General features: G+C 44.0%; 1 protein-coding gene across 1 annotated transcript in view; it reads right to left on the bottom strand.

The window, feature by feature from the left end:
- Window positions 1-4,357, bottom strand: part of SLC13A3 (solute carrier family 13 member 3) — a 63,336-nt gene extending 58,979 nt beyond the window's left edge. Inside the window, exon 1 of the mRNA XM_016121222.2 lies at window positions 4,207-4,357. Coding sequence (XP_015976708.1) covers window positions 4,207-4,317 — 111 coding nt within the window. The 5' untranslated portion in view covers window positions 4,318-4,357. The remainder of the gene's footprint in view (window positions 1-4,206) is intronic.
- Window positions 4,358-18,274: the final 13,917 nt, after the last annotated feature.

The raw sequence follows: 18,274 nt of genomic DNA, 5'->3' as shown, positions 1-18,274 counted from the left end.
TACGTGGAATGAGAATTTAGTTCTGATTCCAAAGACTCAATACTAGGAATGAAATGATCATTTTCCTAGTTACCCACCTAAATGCCCCAGGCCCAAGAATTAGACAAATGCAAAAAAGTGAGCCTCTGATCTTATAGGTATACTACCATTCCCCCTCAAACGATCTACCACCTCAGAACAAGTCTGCTGCTAGCCAGACTTGATATCTTTGTGCAAATTAGGAAAAGAGGTTCTTCCTCAGACAGATTCAGCACTGCTCTAGGGCGCATGGCTCAGTGTGTGGAATGTAGGTTGGTTTGCTCTCACTTGCTTCCTCAAGGCCCCTTGTGCTCTGTACAGCCTGCACAACGCTCTCTATAGCAGGCCTGCCTAGAGCACCCCCAAATACCTCCTCCTCGAAGCATCTTTAGAAAGAGTCACCTGGAAGGACCCATTGTAAGAACGCATCTTGGCCAGAGAGTCTAGCTAAATTTGCTTTCAGTGGGTGCAAGGTGGGGAAGGGGGCAAGACTTCTCTGAAAGCACATGGGGCCAGCACTTTAATAGTCTCGTAGTCCTCAACAGCTCCCCCAAACCTCCAACCCCCAGGATGGCCATTTATGGGAATGTTTAAGGGGAAGTTTTCCAGCTCTCTGGAAAAGTCCTGACTTCCTAAGTTTCCAGCACTCTTTGTAGCAAGAGCTGGATTTCCAATGGCGCTAAAAATTGCAACCACTGCATTCCAGAAGTGCATCCCACTCTTTTCTGTCCCTGCTGACAGCATTTGGAGCCAGGAGGACATAATGTAAGAACTGTTCCCCCCAGACCTGCCCTTCAGATTAACCCTAGCCTTTCCGAAGCTCAGCTCACCAGTCGCCAGGGGACAGGTGCATGAGGACCAATCCTTTTGACTAATCAGACTCCTAGAACCTCGGGGTTGCGGTGGCCTGGAGATGCCATCAAGCTGGAAAACCAGACCCAACGAGGGGCATATGGCAAACGTCCAAGCATCTCGAACTTCTACCCTAACCTAATATCTGCAGTTTTGCAAGTTTTGGGGAACCCGCATGTACAACAGAACTCGCATTCGTGCTTCCAGACTTTGTGTGTGAGAGAGGCTTAGAAGTGACAATCTGATGTTCGGGGTGCCGCAAACAATGAGGACACTTGCCTTGAAGCTACGTTCGCACAGCCAGCATAATATTTTTGTCAGACCACCAGCCTGTGTTCGGAGAAGTTATTATAGGGTTAAAACTGATTAAGATTACAGGGATTGTCTCAAAGCTGTGTTTGCGCAGCAGACCCACTCTGTTTACTTTAAGTGTGTGTCACAGATCAATAGAAAACAGCAATGTTTTCTGTTCAATGTTCTCTAAGGATGTTTTTATTCACATTGTACTTAAGATTGAGAAACATGTTCGTTTTTAACATCCAAGAATAGAATGATGATAATTATGTGTAATAATTATCAATATATTTATCGATATATTCTTGGACGTTATATGTATTATATATTATGATATGGTGGAGGAGACTGATTATGCTGATACAGACTTTGAAGAAGGCTAAGCTCTCTCAAGAAACCAAACCTGCCTCCTCGAAGGAGGCCCTGGTTTGTCAGCCACTTACAGAGGCAGCGACATCCAAGGCTGCACAAAGGGTCCCCACCAGGAATCTGTAGGGAACCAAGAGAGGTTTTCACTCATTTATAACTCTAGGAAGAGTGTTAAGTGCAGTGGTCAGAAATACAGATCCTGTGTTCTGACCTTGTACAGGCTCTGTGACCTTGAGCAAGTCACCTAACCTCGCTGAGCTTCTATTTCCTTATCTGTTCAATAAGGATACTAACAGCAGATGCCTCCCTGGTTATGTGGCCATTACATAGGACAATGCCCGCCAAGCTCTTAGCATGGTGCCTAACACAAAGTAAGAGTTAAATATTCAATAAACACCTTGCGCATCAAGCTACCATCATTGCAGGGGGTTACATTATCTGTGCACACTGGGGTTCACATGGAAACAGATTCACTGCAGCTAATGAAGCTTTTTCTTAAACAGAGCCCCTCAAATACTATGTGCTTCAGGTAACACCTGGCTGGGCTCTGGGCTCACAAATCTTGCTAGAGGGCAGAGCAGAGAGAAAGGAGTTTCCAGAACCCCTCACTGAGGAGAGAGACCCAGGTTCATCCCTTCTTCCCTGGAACCCCACTGGGACCTCACAGACCCATCCATTCTTCCGCCAATAGTGTTTTGCAAAGGGAGGCGACTTCCTCTCTCATCTCCTCACATCAATTCTCAAAACTAGCACGGTGATCATCCCATTTTACGGACAAGGAAAGTGAGATTCAAAGAAGAAAGGAGGTGGGTCCAAAGTCCCGACGTCAGCAAGTGGCCTAGGATGAAATGGTTTTTGAAAAGTGACCTTATCCTTATTGCAGCATTTCCTGTTTTTCTCTTCCACGTCAAGAAAGTCTAATAGCTTGGCTACTTCTACACTAAAGGACTTACTTATGTATTAGCTTTGAATCTCCTTGGTACCATCTGGTATCACCTCCTCACTCCCCGGGCCCAAAGAGGGTCCATTCCTCCAGGCAGCCCTCTCTGAATACCTGCCCCAGCTCCTGTGGTCTCTGCTGGTGGGTGCTGAGTAATGCACCACTAAATTAACACCCTCTCGTTGGTTTTACAAACATTTAGTATCTCCTTGAGGTATGGTGATGCAACTTCTGGAAGCAGAAGCCTGTCTTATGAGCCTAAGGCCTCCCCTGTGATGCCCTAGATGGGCTGGGCACAGTTGAGGAACCCAAAAGGACCCGCAGCACCGTCTCCTTCCAGCCCCCATTGGCGGTGATTTGCGTCATGACACTCTTGACATCAGTTTTCAGCCTCTGACCTTCTAGACTTTCTTCGAATGTCAAGAAAAAGCTCGGTTTCTGGATTTTGACAAGCTAGGGACTGAAACCCCGCTCAGCTGCTTGCCTTGTGATTCTGAGCAAGTCACTTCATCTCTCCGAGCCTCACTTTTCTTCTTCGGAAAATGGGGTAAATAATCGTCCCCCTCTGAGGATTAAATGAGATGATGTGCCTCCCTCCCGGTAAGCATTTTTTAAACCCAGCTGTCATGCAAGGTGTCTGGATTAAGACTCGCCAGTGTGTTATCAGGCACTTACTGTATACCAGGCTCAGTTGTAAGAGATTTACATATATAGTATTACGCCATTTAACAACAGGGCTACATTCTGAGAAATGCGTCTTCAGGCAATTTCGTCATCATGATAGAGGGCACTTACACTAGAAGGTACAGCTCACTACACACCTAAGCCATGTGGTCTAGCCTATTGCTTCTGGGCTACAAGCCTGAACAGCAGGTCACTGTACAAAACAGTACGAGACTAAATCAAGCACAAGAGAATATGATGCAATCGGGAGGCCCAGCAAATACGAGATGTACGGGCTCCCGATGGCATAACACGGCATATTGTTTTACAGCAAACTCTTTTTTTTGTAAATAGAAACAGTATACTATAAAATAACTACGTAGTATAATAAGTGCTTAAACCAGTAACATAGTCATTTATTAAATATTACGCATTGTACATAATTTTATGTGCTGTACTTTTATAAGACTGGCAGCATAGTAGGTTTGTTTTTACAAGGTGAGGATGGCTACATGTCATTAGGCAACAGGAAGTTTTCTGCTCCATTATCATCTCGTGGGACCACTGCCATATTGGCCATCCTTCACTGACCAAAAGCACGTGCTGCTTATGTAGCACCTGACTGTATGGCCTCATTTAATATTTACCACAACTCTAAGCATTGGCACTATCACTTCCCCATTTTTACATATGCATAAACTGAAGTTCAGAGTGGTTAAGCAACTTGCCCCAGGTCACACAGCTTGGCATTCATTGGTGTTCATTGGGGTTATCAAGGGAAATGTGCAACACAGCGCCAAGCATGACGGTAGAGCTCGGCACAGAGAGATCGTTCCTGCAGAAGTGAGCCGATGCAGAAGGCCGATGCAGAAGGCCCGGCGGGACTCAGCTGGGGTGTTCGCAGCAGCCTACGCAGGTTAAAGGGGAGAGGGCAGAGGAGCATCTAGTAAGATCTGTCTAGACTGGGACCTCGGCGGCACCCCCGCTTCAGAGGCTTGGGAAGAGAGGGTCCTGCCTGTAGCGCCACCCGGGAGGCGGGATGGGGGGCGCACGAGCAGAGGAGGCGTTACCTTTGGCGGGAGGGCGAAGACCACCGGCAGCAGCGCGAGCGGCGTTAACAGCAGCAACAGCAGCCGCCGCGCACTCCACACCTTCTTGGCCACTGCCGCCAGCGCCGCCATCCGCGCGGTCACCCGGGAGCCCGCCGGCCCGGGACTGCCGGCTTCTGGCCCCCTGGCTCCGACTTAAAGCCTGGGGGAGTGTCCGGGGAGGGGATTTGCTTGGGGACCAGCCCTCCCCTTACTCCTCCCGGAGGAAAAGGGTGGTGCCTGCTCCCTCGGACCGGGTGAAAGAGGCCCGGGAAAGTTAGAAGAAGTTAGGCACATTAACCAAGGAAGCTTGCCGCGAGTTTAAGCCTGACGACTTTGCAGTTTTGTGACCTGGGGCACCTGGCTTAATCTCTCCTCGCCACTGTTTACTCGCCTGTGAAATGGGCGGTAACGACAAGGTGAAGACTAAAGCAATGACTGATGTGACCAGGGTTCAAATCCTGACTCTGCCACAAACTAGCCGAGTCTCTGAGCCTCAGTTTACTCACCCAGAAAATGAGTGATGGTAGTAAGGGTCTCTACCAGACAAGAGATCTGTGGGGAAGTTTAAATGAGATAATGCACTTAGCATCCTTAGCAAAGTGCCTGGCACACAGCGAGCACTCAGTGGGAATTATCAGTTAATGCTGTGGAGATTGTTTATCCGATTTTCTCCCGAGGTGGGTGAGTCATCAGTACGTGTGAACTTGGAGGATTCTTTTCCTTCCTCTTGGATAAATTCGCAGGAGTTGTATGGTAGTTGCATAGTTAGTTTTTTTTTTTTCTAAGAAACTACCAATCTGTTTTCCGAAGTGTGCACACCATTATACGTTTCTATTAGCGATGTACGCGTGATCTAGTTTCTCCACATCCTTGCCGGCATTCGGTGTTGTCACTAGTTTTTATTTTAGCCATTCGGATAAAGGTGTAGAGAGATATCTCATTGCGGTTCGTTTTTCTAATGGCGGATGATGTTTAACGTCTTTTCATGTGCTTAGTCGCCGTCTGTATATCCTCCTCCGGGAATTAGCTCTTGCTGTCATTTGCCCATTTTCTGACCGGACTGCTTATTTCCAGCTGTCACATTTTAAGAGTACTTCATATATCCTAGAAACTAGTCTTTTGTCAGATGTGTAGTTTGCAAATATTTTCTCCCAGTTGGTAGCTTGTCTTTCCATCCTCTAAACAGCTTCTCACAGAGCAAACATTTGTAATTTTGGTGGAGTAAAAATTATTGATTTTTCCCTTGTTTACATCATGTTTTGGCGTCAAACTCTGCATAGCCCTAGACCCTGAAAATTTTCTCACATTTTTCTTTAGAAGTTTAATAGTTTATAGTTTTATCTTTTATATTTATGTTCATAAGTTAATTTTTAGATAAGGTGTGAGACTTGGGTTGAGGTACCTTTTTAATTTTTCTTTTTTTCCTATCATTGACCAATTGCTGCAAAATCGTCTGTTTAAAGAATTATCTTTATTCCATTAAATTGCTTTAACACTTTTGTCAAAAATCAATCATGCATATGTGGTAGATCTATTTTTGGATTCTCCGTTCTGTTCTATTGATATAATTATCTACCCTCTACCAATACCACATGGTTTTAATGACTGTAACTATAGAATAAGTCTTTAAATTGGGAAGACTGAGTCCTCCCACTTTAGTTATCTTTTTCAAAGTTACTTTAGCTATTCTAGTTCCTTTGAATTTTCATGTAGATTTTAAAAATAATCCTGTCTATATCTACAAAAAATTCTTGCTGAGATTTTGATTGGAATTGCTTTAAACTTGTATATCAGTTTGGAGAAAATCAATATCTTTACTATGTTGACTCTTCCATCCATGAACATAATATGGCTCTCCATTTATTTATCTCTTCTTTGACTTCTTTGATCAGCATTTTGTAGTTTTCAGGCTAAAAGCCCTATACTGATTTACATGTAAGTATTACATTCTTTGAGCAAAGTAAATGGTATTCTGTTTTGTTTTTTTTTTCCCCCCGGTGTCCATATGTTCACTTCTACTATAGAGAAAATTGAATTTTGTATGCTTATTTGTATCTTGTAAAATTGCTCAATTTATTTATTAGTTCTAGGAGTTTTTTTGTTAAATCCTTGGGACTATCTATACAGACAATCATGTTGTCTACAATAAGGACAGTTTTATTTCTTCCTTTCTGATTCATATGCCCTTTATTTACTTTTCTTGCATTACACATGCTAGAACTTCAAGCACTATGGTTGAATAAGAGTATGAGAATGGACATTCTTGCATGGTGCACAGTCTTAGGCAGAAAGAATTCAGTCTTTTACCATTGAGTACAATGTCAGTTGTATGTGTTTTGTAAATACTCTTTATCAAATTGAGAAAGTTTCCATCTGTTCATATTTTTCTGAGAGTTTTTATCATGAATAGATGTTGAATTTTATCAAATGCTTTTTTTTCACATCAATTGATATGATCGACTGATTTTTCTTCTTTACCCTATTAATATAATGAATTACATTTTCAAATCGTAAAGGTGCCTTGTATCCCTGGGGAAAATATCACTTGACATGATGTATAATTATTTTTATTTTTTGTTGAATTCCACTTGCTATTATTTTATTAAAGATTTTTACATCTATAAACAAGAGGGATATTGTCCGTAGTTTTTATTTTTCATTGCCTTTGTCTGGTTTTGTTATCTGGATAATACTAGCCTCATAAAATGAATTGGAAATTGTTCTCTTCTATTTTCTAAAAGAGATTACATGAAATTGGTGTTAATTCGTGTTTAAGTGGTTGGTAGAATTCCCCCAATGAAATCCTCTAGGCAGGAGATTTCTTTTTTGTAAGGTTTTGAATTCAATCCTTAGTGACTATAGGGTTATTTGAACTATCTACTTCATATTGAGTGCATTGTGGTAACTTGTGTTTTTCCTCTAGAGAGAAGGTGTCATTCCTCTCTCACAGTATTTCAAGTGTTTGTCTTTAGTTTTCAAAGGTTTGACTGTGTTATGGCTTGGTGTACATATCTTTTAGTTATCCTGTTTGGAGTTCACTCAGCTTCCTGAGTCTGTACATTTGTTCTTTTGCAAGTTTGAGAAGTTTTCGGCCATTATTTCTTTGAACATTTTTTATGCTCCATCCTTTTTTCCGCCTCTCTTTTTAGAACTCTAATATATAAACATTAGACCATTTGTTATAATTTCACCAATTTCTGAGGCTCTGTCCATTTTTCAGTCTATTTTTCTCTCTGGTTTAAAAAAAATTTAAACTATGATTTTCTAAAAATATGAATAAGAAACAAAGTCAATTTTATGGGGCCGGCACTTTTGTAACTGATCTTGGTATAAGAGTATTCATAAGTTTCATCCACAATCAATTTGTATTTATTTGGTCTGCTGTTTAATATGCTTGAAATATTCAAAAGAATAAACTTGACTAAAATTTATAATTACAGTTTATACTGTTCAAGGGAATTTAATCAAGTTTGTGATCTATGTCAAATGCTCAAGGAATGTTGGTTTTCCATCTTATTTATTAATGATTCATAATAGCCGAGTGCTTACTGTGTGCCAGGCCCTGTTTCTAAGAGCTTTACATAATCTAACTCATTGAACACTTAAATGACCCTATGAGTTAGATCACAATGTATTCCTATTTTACAGAGGAGGAAACTGAGGTACAGAGAGGTCGAATAACTTATCCAAGGACATACGGCTACTAAGAGGGAATTCAAATCCCAGTGGTCTAGCTACAGAGTCCACATATCTAATCACTACCTAATAAGGACTCACAGTATATGTTTTATTAGATGTTTTATATTATGTTTTTATTAGTATGGGAAGTATGACTTTAACATCGAGCATCAAAGTACAACAGCAGCAAGTCTCCATGCACCAAATCCCCTTAAATATCACAAGAGTTGTCAACAATTTGAGTATATTCTCTCAAGAGGAGATTTCCCATTACTCATTACCCTCAGATAACAAGGGCCACTTTACTCCTCTACTGGCCTAACACAGTGGTTCTCAACCCTGGCTGCTCATTGGAATCACCTAGAAAGCTTTAGAAATCTGCATCACTAGGCCTCACCCCCAGATTTCATTATCTGGGATGTGGCCTGGGTGTCAGGATTTTTAAGAGCTCCTGGCAGAGTCTAATATGCAGCTAGGGTTGAGAACCTCTACTGGAACAACTCCACTGCTTTCCAGCTCCCCACACCCCTAACATCCAATCCACCTTTCATCAGATTCTGGTGCAAATATTGCCATAATGCAAAACCTGAATTGGCTTCTGACGCATCACGTCTATAGACGTCAAGCCAATTCTCATTGGCCCTCCCAAGTTCTACAGAATTCTGTCACCTAATATTCCAGGGCCTGGGACTTGGTCTGTGGTAGAGGCCTTGTCGGTGTTTACTAAATTAATATTTGAATATCAGACTTGGTTTTCCTCATCAGAAAACTTGGATATATTTCATCACTCCTTTTATTCAATAAGTATTTACCGTATGGCAACTACATACCAGGCTGTGACTATAATAATGAAGAAAAATTAAAATCTCTATTTTTCCAGAACTTACATTTGGTGGGGGTGGGGGTGAAGGGGGAGAGGTAGTGTTGGCAGAGAAAAATAATATACAAATGAGTAAAATGAAAAGATGACCAGTGCTATGGAGAAAAACAGAGCAGGAAAAGAAAATAGTGATGGCGTTGGGGGCGCCATTTTAGAAGCCCTTGATGATTAGGTGACCACCTGCCCTAAATTAAACAGAGACCTCAGAGCAGCAAGCGAGTGGACCCTCTGGGTATATGAGGAAAGCATGCCAGGGAGAAGGAAAAGCCAAGTACAACAGCTCCGAGGCAGGAACAGACAAGATGTGGCTTAGAGTCATCAAGAAACTGGGGTGCAGAGACATGATCAGAAGGGCAGCCAGCAGCTAAACAGCACAAGATCTTGAAAGCCTACGCAAGGACTTTGTATTCTACTCTGAATGACGAGGGCAGCCATTGCAGGGATTTAAGCAAAGTGGCACATTCTGCTTTGATTATTTTAATAACAGATTTATTTAGATAGACTTCAAATAGCATTACAATAATCCGTTTAAAGTGTATAGTTCAGTAGTTTTTAACATAGTCACAAGTTGTGTAATCATTGCCACAATCAATTTTAGAAAATTTTTATTCCCCCAAGAAATCCCATACGTATTAATGGTCACTCCCAATCTTCCCCCAACATCCAAAGCCCTAGATAGCTATTAATCTACTTTCTGTCACTATAGATTTGCTTTTTCTGGACATTTCACATAAATGGAATGATACAAGATGGTCCTTTTGTGTCTGGCTGCTTTCCCTTAGCGTGATTTTTTTTTTCATGATTCACTCATGTTGTAGCATTTTTCAGTACTTTGCTTTTTATCGGCAAATAATGTTCCATTGTATGAATATACCACAATTATCCATTCATCAGTTGATGGACACTTGAGCTGTTCCTACTTTTTGGCTGTTATGAATAATGCTGCTGTGAATATTCATGTGCAAACTTTTGTATGGATGTACGTTTTCAGTTATGTTGGGGAGATACCTAGGAGCGTCTACCCAATTTTACTTAGAATTGCTGAGTCCTGTGATTTAACCTTTTGACGAACTGCCAGACTGTTTCTGGAGTGTTCACAGCATTCCACAATCCCACCAGCAGTGTATGAGGGTTCTAATTTCTCCACATTCTTGCCAACACTTATTATCACCTGTGTTTTTTCATGATGGCCATTCTAGTGGGCATGCTTTTTATTTCAAAGATCCCTCAGGCTGAGACAATAATAGTTTAGACCAGAGTAATAGTGGTGAACATGGTAAGAAATAATTTAATTCTTGATATATTTTGGCAATAGAGCCAGTAAGTATTACTAATTATCTGATGAGGCTGGGAGAGAAAGAAACTATCAGTGGGATCAAATGAGATGGTGGAATATTTCTCACCATGGGAGAAGCGTATCAGTGAGGAAACACAGATAATTTCATGCTGTACTACACGGCATTTAAATAATAAGATTTAATCCCATCGAGTGAAAGTTATTCCCTGTGTCAGTTTTCTTTAACTCTTTATCATACCATAGAGAGCGTCTCAGCTGGGTGTCGGTAGAACTATAACACTTTAGCACTTGGTAATCTCTCCGTGGAAGAACCAGAGAAGGCTTTAGAGCCAGAGACTTTGGACAACACCAGATAAAACATTGATTGGTTTTTACTTCTTTCACTTTTGACTTAGAGCAAGTGATTTTCGTTTTTCATTAAAGCCTGTGATTTATTTTTTAAAAATCCTCCTTTTAAGTTAAACCTATTTAAGTTTACAATGTGAAGCAAAATATTAAGTAACTCATAATGTAAAGAGCACATGGTCATAGCAAAATTCCAAAAATTAAATGCAAAATCTAAAGTTTGGGAAGCCGAGAGGTGGCAGGAGAGAGGCCCAGAACCGGGTGCTGTGTTCACTTCCTGTTCGGGACATGCTGCCATGATTCCCATAAACCCCGAGGGCAAGTTATTTCCCAATGGACCCTGCAAGCTGTGATGAAACTTTATCCCATGTCCTTTCAGGCTGCGGACCTGACCTTGGGCCAACCCAATAACCGGTTTCCTCAAAAGTTTTAGCTAAGTCAGCATCAGATGACTTGAGATGGAAGGTGAGGTCCTACGGGGTGCACTTTGAACATTCAAGGCCTGGGAGTGGGAGGAGGGGATACTTCAAATGGAAAAGGATATTCCTGGGGGTTTGGATGAGCTGACATCATAGAAACTCTGGTCCATTCCCCAAAGCCTGAGTAGAGGCAGCTGGGACCAAGGCATATTGCACCCAGGGCCTCTGGACTGGCTCCTTGTTCTGGAACCAGCTAAGAGATTAAGAGTATAGTATTTAGTAATAGAGCAGAGGCTTCAATCTGGTGGCTCAAATGTAATGATGATGATGATGATGATAATGACAATGTTTCCAATAGCGAGAACATATACAACACTGCCTATGTGCCAGGCACTGTGTCCAGCACTTTACATGTATGACCTCATTTAATCCTTCTAATAATCCATTTGCATTACCTTTTCAGTCTGTTGCCTTGCATTAGACAAAGCTACATTCAAATTCTGGTACCACTTGCTTGTTTTACAACCTAAAGCAAGAGGTTTAACTCTATTGGGCCTCAGTTTCCTATCTAAAATGGGAATGAGACTAGAATGTAATTCTTAGGGATGTTGGGAGAATTAATAGGCAAGGGTGTAGCACAGTACTAATATGTGGTAAGTGTTCAACAACTGACCACAATTATTGTTCTGGTTATAGCAAATTTTATTTTCCCAGTACAGCAGGTATATCTTCCATCCTAGGTGGACATCCCATATGCTCCTCTTACAATGTGATTAACACTCTTCCCACTAATTGGAGGAGGGGGGAGTCTCTTTCTACCTCTCGAAAGTGGGTGGGGACTTGTGGTACACAAACCAATAGAACATAGCAGATGGATGTTAGTGATTGCCAGGACTGAGCCATAAAGAGGGTATAACTTCTGCCTGGTTTCCTCACCCCTAAGACTCTTGCCCTTGAAACAGCCACCATATCTGACATTCAAACTAACCCAGGAAGAAAAACCACACAGAGAACCCAAGGCTCCAGACAAGAAGCCAGCAACAATGAACTGGCATATAAGTGAATGACCCCACAGATGATTCTAGCCCCCCACCTTTGAGTCTTCTAGCTGAGGCCCCAGACATGCTGAATCAGAAATAAGATACCATATGCTGCCCTGTTCAAATTTCTGACCCACATAATCTGCAAGCATAATATATGGTTGTTTCATACTGTTTAGTTCCAGAGTGATCTGTTACACAGCAATAGATAACTATTATTACTACCACTATTACTTTTCTTACCTGGAGAAGAGCTTCTTATAGGATGGAGAGTCCACCAAGATATGAGGCCTCTAGCTGAATGGCTTAGAATACTTCAGGAGGAAAGGTGGCCCCAAGGCTGGACCCACGAACTTCCATTCATTGTTTCTTCCGACTTGCCACTGAAAAGGAAGTAGAATGTGAGAGGGAATTCTTAAAAAACCTCCAGAGTAGATGGATAATTTGACTCCCATTTATTTTTATTCCCTACTAGATATGCCCATTGGACAGATGAGGAAACTGAGGCTCAGAGCAATGAAGACATTTGCCCAAGGTCACACAGCCAGTGCATGATAGAGCTGAAACTCCAATGATACACACGATTAATCCCCCACAGCCCATTTTTAATAGGCAAATAACAATCAATGTAAACTATGCATTAGAAATCGATTATCGTCATTGGCCCCGTTATTAAGGGCTTGCTATGTACCAAACTGTGCTGGGAACTTACATTGCCGTGTACCACCCTCTCTGTGACCTTCGATCCACGCCTTGAAAATGCCAAGTTCTTTGCATTGACTGTTCTCTCTGCCCGGATCTCTCTTTTGCCCACCTACTCCCTATCCCTTCCCATCACAGTGGCTGGGTCCTTCTCCTCACTCCGATCTCAGTTCAAATGTCACCTCCTCAAAGGGCCTCCATGACCACCAAATCTAATGAAACACAGCCCTCCTCAATTCCACATCACTCACTAGAGTGATTCCCTTCATAGCATGGGTCATCATTTGCAATTATTCCCCACTGGATTAAACTCCGTAAGAACAAGGAGTCCACATTATTCCTAGCCACATTCCCAGTGCTTAGAACAGAACCTGAAACATAGGAGAGATTCCATGAATATTGAATAGTTGAATATGTTTTAAATCATTGTATTTTCTTACTGTGAATATCAATAAAAATAAAAATTATGAACATCATTCATTCAACGAATATGGATTGAGCATCTACTATGTACTGGCCATCATTTGGGATGCTGGTCTATAGCAATGATCAAATACGACAAAAATCTCCGCTCCCATTGAGCTTTCATTTCAGTAGCTTTTTATATGATAAATGAGTGAAACATAGCCTATCACATGGTGCTTGGTGCTGTGAAGAAAAATAAAGAAGGAGAGAAGAGAGACGCCCGTAGTGGCACCCGTCTCCCCCTTCCCGTCCACGGAAGGGACTCTCAGTGCCCTCCCCTTACTTTCCTTACAGAGCCCTGGACCAGTGTCAGTATCTTTCTGTGTGACATTTTGGTCAAGGCCTCTGCAGCTCCAAGTACAATATTGGCTTTGAAACAAGTCCCTGCAGATGTACCTCAAGCTGGGGTTGGGACAAGTCACCCTCTTAGATGCCCTGGGGGGTGATCCAGCAGCTTGGCCTTGCAGGGTCTTCCCTCACTCTGGGGGAAAGGGGCAGGCCCTGGACTCCCCTGGCTTGGAGCTGCATCTAACTCTGGGTTTGGGGCCATCCCCTTACCCCCTCTACTCGGGGCAGAGAGTGAAGGTTTACAAACATGAGGAGCCCTTTGATCAGAACCAGACCCCCAGGGTTCTGACTGTTTTTTGTTCCAAGCTGCAGGCCAGGACCAGATCCCGCTTTGCCTCCAGCAGGGAAGACTGTGGGTAGATGATGCGTGTGTTTGCGGTAGATGGAGAGAGGCTCATGTGGCTCCTTGGTTTTCTTTCCAACAACCAGGTTGGGCCTGTATGAGGAAATTCATTTCAAGTCAATAAATGTTTACAGAGCACCCACTACCTTCCAGGTATCATTATACAAATTAGGGCTGTAGCATCCGAGCCAGCAAGGCCCTCTGCCCACAGAGCAGACGGGAAGCAATCGAGCATGTGAGTATAAAAGACAGCAAGTGCTTGTGAATGAGACGTAGAGATAAAGCTGGGGAGGCAGATAGGGAGGGCTGGGGATGGCAGCGTTACCTTTTACACAGGGTGTTCACGGAAGACAAGGTGGTGTTTGGCAGAGACCAAAGGAAGTGAGGGAGGGAGTCATATGAGGAGATCCACGGGGAACAGTGTTGCAGGCAAAGGGAACAGTAAGTACAAAGGCCCTGAGATGGGAGCATGACTCTCTTTTGGAAGAACTGTGTGGCTGACGCGGAGTGAGAAGTGGGGGTCAGGAAGCAGTGAGGTGGGCGCAGATGGTTCTATTGGCCTTGAGTGAGGTGAAAACGGTGGAGTGTTTCGGACAGAGGAATGGCATGATCTGAACTGAAATTGATGAGGACGCCCAGGCAGCTGTGTGGAAAACAGACCGTAAGGGACGAGACAGAAGCAGGAAGCCCAGTGAGGAGAGAGCTGCGGTGGCAGGCAAAAGATCACATGGCCTCAGCTGGAGCCGTGGCTATGAAGGGGGCACATAAACTTTTGTGAATAAACTTTTGTGTATTCACAAACTTGTTAATGAAATGTAACAGACATATACAGAAAAGTATACGTATCATGAGTGCTTGCAGTTCGATGAAGTTTTACAAACAAATCCACCCATGTAACGAGCGCTGCGCTCAAGAAATAGAACTTACCCATCCTCTGAGAATCCCATTCCAAGTCGCTACCCCTCCCCCAAGGGTAGACACTCTCCTAACTTTCCGATTACATTTTAAAAGTAAAGCTGACAGGATTTGCTGCTGGTTTGGGTGAGGGAGTGGAGGTGAAAGAGGAGAGTCAAAGAAGCCCCAGGTTTGGGGCTGAAGCACTGGATTTGTAAAGCTGTCATTTCCTACAGTGGGAGAAGAGGCAGAATCAGGAGTTTTTTTTTTTAATGTGTTGAGTTTGAGATGCCTGTGCAACCGCTAGAGAAGATACAAACCATCTTATCTGGGAGTTGCATTTTCAAATACCTACAAGGACCAGAAGGATGAGGGCAAAGGGGTCTGAGAGTAAGAAATGTTTCCCTTTCCTCATAACTCCAGAATGAGAACAGGGCAAGTGTGATAATAAATGGTGACTGGCAGCTGGCCTCAGTCAAGAGGTATTAGAGGAGGGAGAAATTTTGGGTGAACTGGCAAGCACAAGCCCTCTCTAAAAGGGGAGGTATTAGAATGGGGGGTCCAGTGTAGCCAGATCTGACAATGTTTCCGGAGCAGCCAGATGTCTGGATTTTTACGTGAAACCATCCCACTTTTTTAATACTGGCAGTCAAAAAACAAACACTGTATGGACCCAACAAAAATGCCTACGAGTACAACAACCAGTCCGATCTAGATCAAATCCTTCATTTCACAGATGGGGAAACTGAGGCCCAGAGAAGTCTGAGATTTTTCCCAAACTCAAGAGGAAGTGGGTGGCAGAGATTGGCCAGGCTGAATCTCAGTCCAGTGCTCTTCCCCAAGGAGAAGGGGCTGGAGTTTGACTGTCATTGCTCTTTCACTCGGATCTAAATAGACCCCTGCTGCCCAGTATTCCATGGGGCGACTGGAATCTGCCTCTTTTGGTTAGGAACATTTTTGGTCTCAAGCAATAGAAAACCTGATTAAAGTAGTATCAGATGTAAAGGTATTTACTCATGCATTCAGGAAGTCAAGGAAAAGAGGTTTGAGGTCTGAGGTCACTCGGGATGGACTCAGACTCTACCCATCTCTCTACTCCATCATCGTCTTCTTATTGACTCTTCACCTTCAGGAGTGACCTCATGGTGTCAAGATGGCTGCTGAACCCCCGATTATCACCATTGCACTGAAAGGCAGGAATTGTTAATGGGCATGTGTCAAGAGTCATGGCATGAAGAGAATTCTCACATCCCTCTCATCTTCGGTCAGAAGAAAACTCTTCCCCAGATACAACTGTGCAGATTCCCTTTTGTGTCTTATTGGCCAGAAAAAGGTCACATGCTCACCCCCATATCAAGAACCAGTCTGAGCTTCCCTGAGATGAAGTCATCTTCCACGAATAAATATGTTGACAAATCGAGGCCCTGTCCAAAAGGAGTAAGAGAGGGTGGCCTTTGATAGGCAACTTCAATGTCTGGCACGACTTCCATTTCCTGATGATGCTGGGCAAGTTGCTCAGCATCTCTGAGCCCCCAGTTTCCTCATCCATAAAATGGGTACGGTAAATAACTATTGCTCCTGGCCTCCCATCATGCATTTCCCGTTCTTCTCATGAAATACCTTGTTTTTAGAAGCAATGGTTCTCACAGCAGCAGCCTCAGCATCACCTAGGAACTTGTTAGAAATACCAATTCTCAGTCTGGCCTGACCTTTTGATTCAGATACACTGGGGTTGGGGCCCGGCAATGTGAGAAAGTGCATCTGTGTACCCTTGGCTTATAAGTGGAGCAAACGATGCTGCATTATAATTGCCTGTTTGTTGGTCTCTGAAAATAGTAGCAAATACATTATTTAATAACGACAGCTGTTATGATGTGGGCACTGTGGTGGCGCTCTACATGCATTATTTCATTAACGCCGCTCATGGTAGGCGTGGATGTGTGACCCATGTTCCCTTCAGGGAAGGACTGGTTGCTCCAGATGCAGGTGTGGTCAGCAGGCAGCCTACCGCTGTCACCTCTTCGGGGATGGAGTCACGGGCAGGGAGTGGCCTCATCTGAGCTCATACCCTTCCAGGGGTGGCCCACCAATGACTAGGGATGTGGGATTATGAAGGCTTGGTCATCTCGGCCCAACTTGGGACATCTCTGCAGGCCACTGTAGCTGCTGAGCTCCGCGTGGGGCCAGCTGAGGCTGTGATGGGGACTGCCACTCAGCCCCACTTCTCCTGCCCTCCCCTGCCTTCTTCCCCTCCCTTCTGTGGAGACTGACCCCAAGGGCGTGCCTTAGCAAACCTCCTACATGCTCATCTCAGAGTCTGCTTCAAGGCGTTTCTGACCCATGAGAGTGCTCACAGAGCTCCACGAGGCAGGCACTTTGCAGATGAGGACACTGAGGCTGGAGAGGTGTAGTGAAGGAGTCCTAAGCCAGGCCACTGGGAAGCAAAGAGTCATAGGATGGGAAGCCATCGAACTTCTAGAGGTGGCATAATCTGGCTTTCAAAGGGTGCCTCTGGCTGCTGAGTGAGGAAGAATGTAGAGGGCCAGGGCGGAAGCAGGGGAGCAGCCGGGAACCCACTGATTGCAGCAGTGCTGGGAGAGACAAGGGGGGCTCCAGTGGTAGCTCCAGCTTCTTCGGGGTCCAGCACAGAGCCCAACACGGCCAATGTGTTCGGTAAATACACAGTGAATGAACGAAAGTGATGACGTGAGAGAATGGATGACAATGTTAGGACAGAACCAGACATCCCTGTCTCACTACATCCCCATTAGCATGGTGTTCACTGCAGATGCATGGCCAGCTAAGGTGATGAGTGAATAAGTGAACAAATTCCAGGGAAGGAGGGAGGGAAGGAGCTGGAAAGCAAAGGGAGATAAGAACGGAGGAGAGAGGGGAGAAGAAAGTGGAGGAGGAATTGGAAGGGGTGGGAGGCTTCTCTCTTCTTGTGGAAAATGACAGTAACTTGCGACCTCTGGTGGCCAAAGAGAGTCACTTCTCTGGGCTCAGGAAAGGGGAATTTGGTGATTTGGCCCGAAAAGAGGGTTGGGGCAGGCCCCTGTTAGAACATGGGTTCTAGCAGTCAGCGACAGCAGGTTAGGACTAAGACCAGGAAAGCGAGGCTCTCACTAGGGCACAGATTTAAGGGGTCACCTAAAAACTCAGAAATCAAGACAAATGTTTTAATATAACATTCTAAAAAATCAAATTAGCAAACTATGGCCCACAAGCTGATTGCCTGTTTACGTAAATAAAATTTTATTGGAACCAGGATCAGGATTAGGGTTTACTTTCTCAGAAGGTTAGACGCTACATGCCTCAGTAATGTTCCCAAGCACCCTCAGTCAGCACACGACGTGAGTGGGCTTAGCTCATCTCCTGTAACAAGAACGTGCCTGGACGGGGCATTCACACCGCCAGGCTCGGGAAAGACCGTCCATTCTGTGGTCCGTGGACGGGCCACGGGGCTCTTTTAAACATTCCGGGAAACATGGGCCTGTAACCTTCTCAAGCGGGAGTTCACACAGAGCTGTATTGCTATCAGCTCCAATCTAAAAAGTGCTGGCTGTCCCACGTGGAGTTCGAGGGACATGGAACTGCAGAGGGTGCCTTAGCCCTTTGTGAGACCCTGAACCGGGG

Source organism: Rousettus aegyptiacus, unplaced genomic scaffold (assembly GCF_014176215.1).
Source record: "Rousettus aegyptiacus isolate mRouAeg1 unplaced genomic scaffold, mRouAeg1.p scaffold_m13_p_12, whole genome shotgun sequence".
Taxonomy (NCBI): domain Eukaryota; kingdom Metazoa; phylum Chordata; class Mammalia; order Chiroptera; family Pteropodidae; genus Rousettus; species Rousettus aegyptiacus.
Note: the sequence above shows the minus strand (reverse complement) of the source record. Positions and strands in the feature narration are given on the sequence as shown.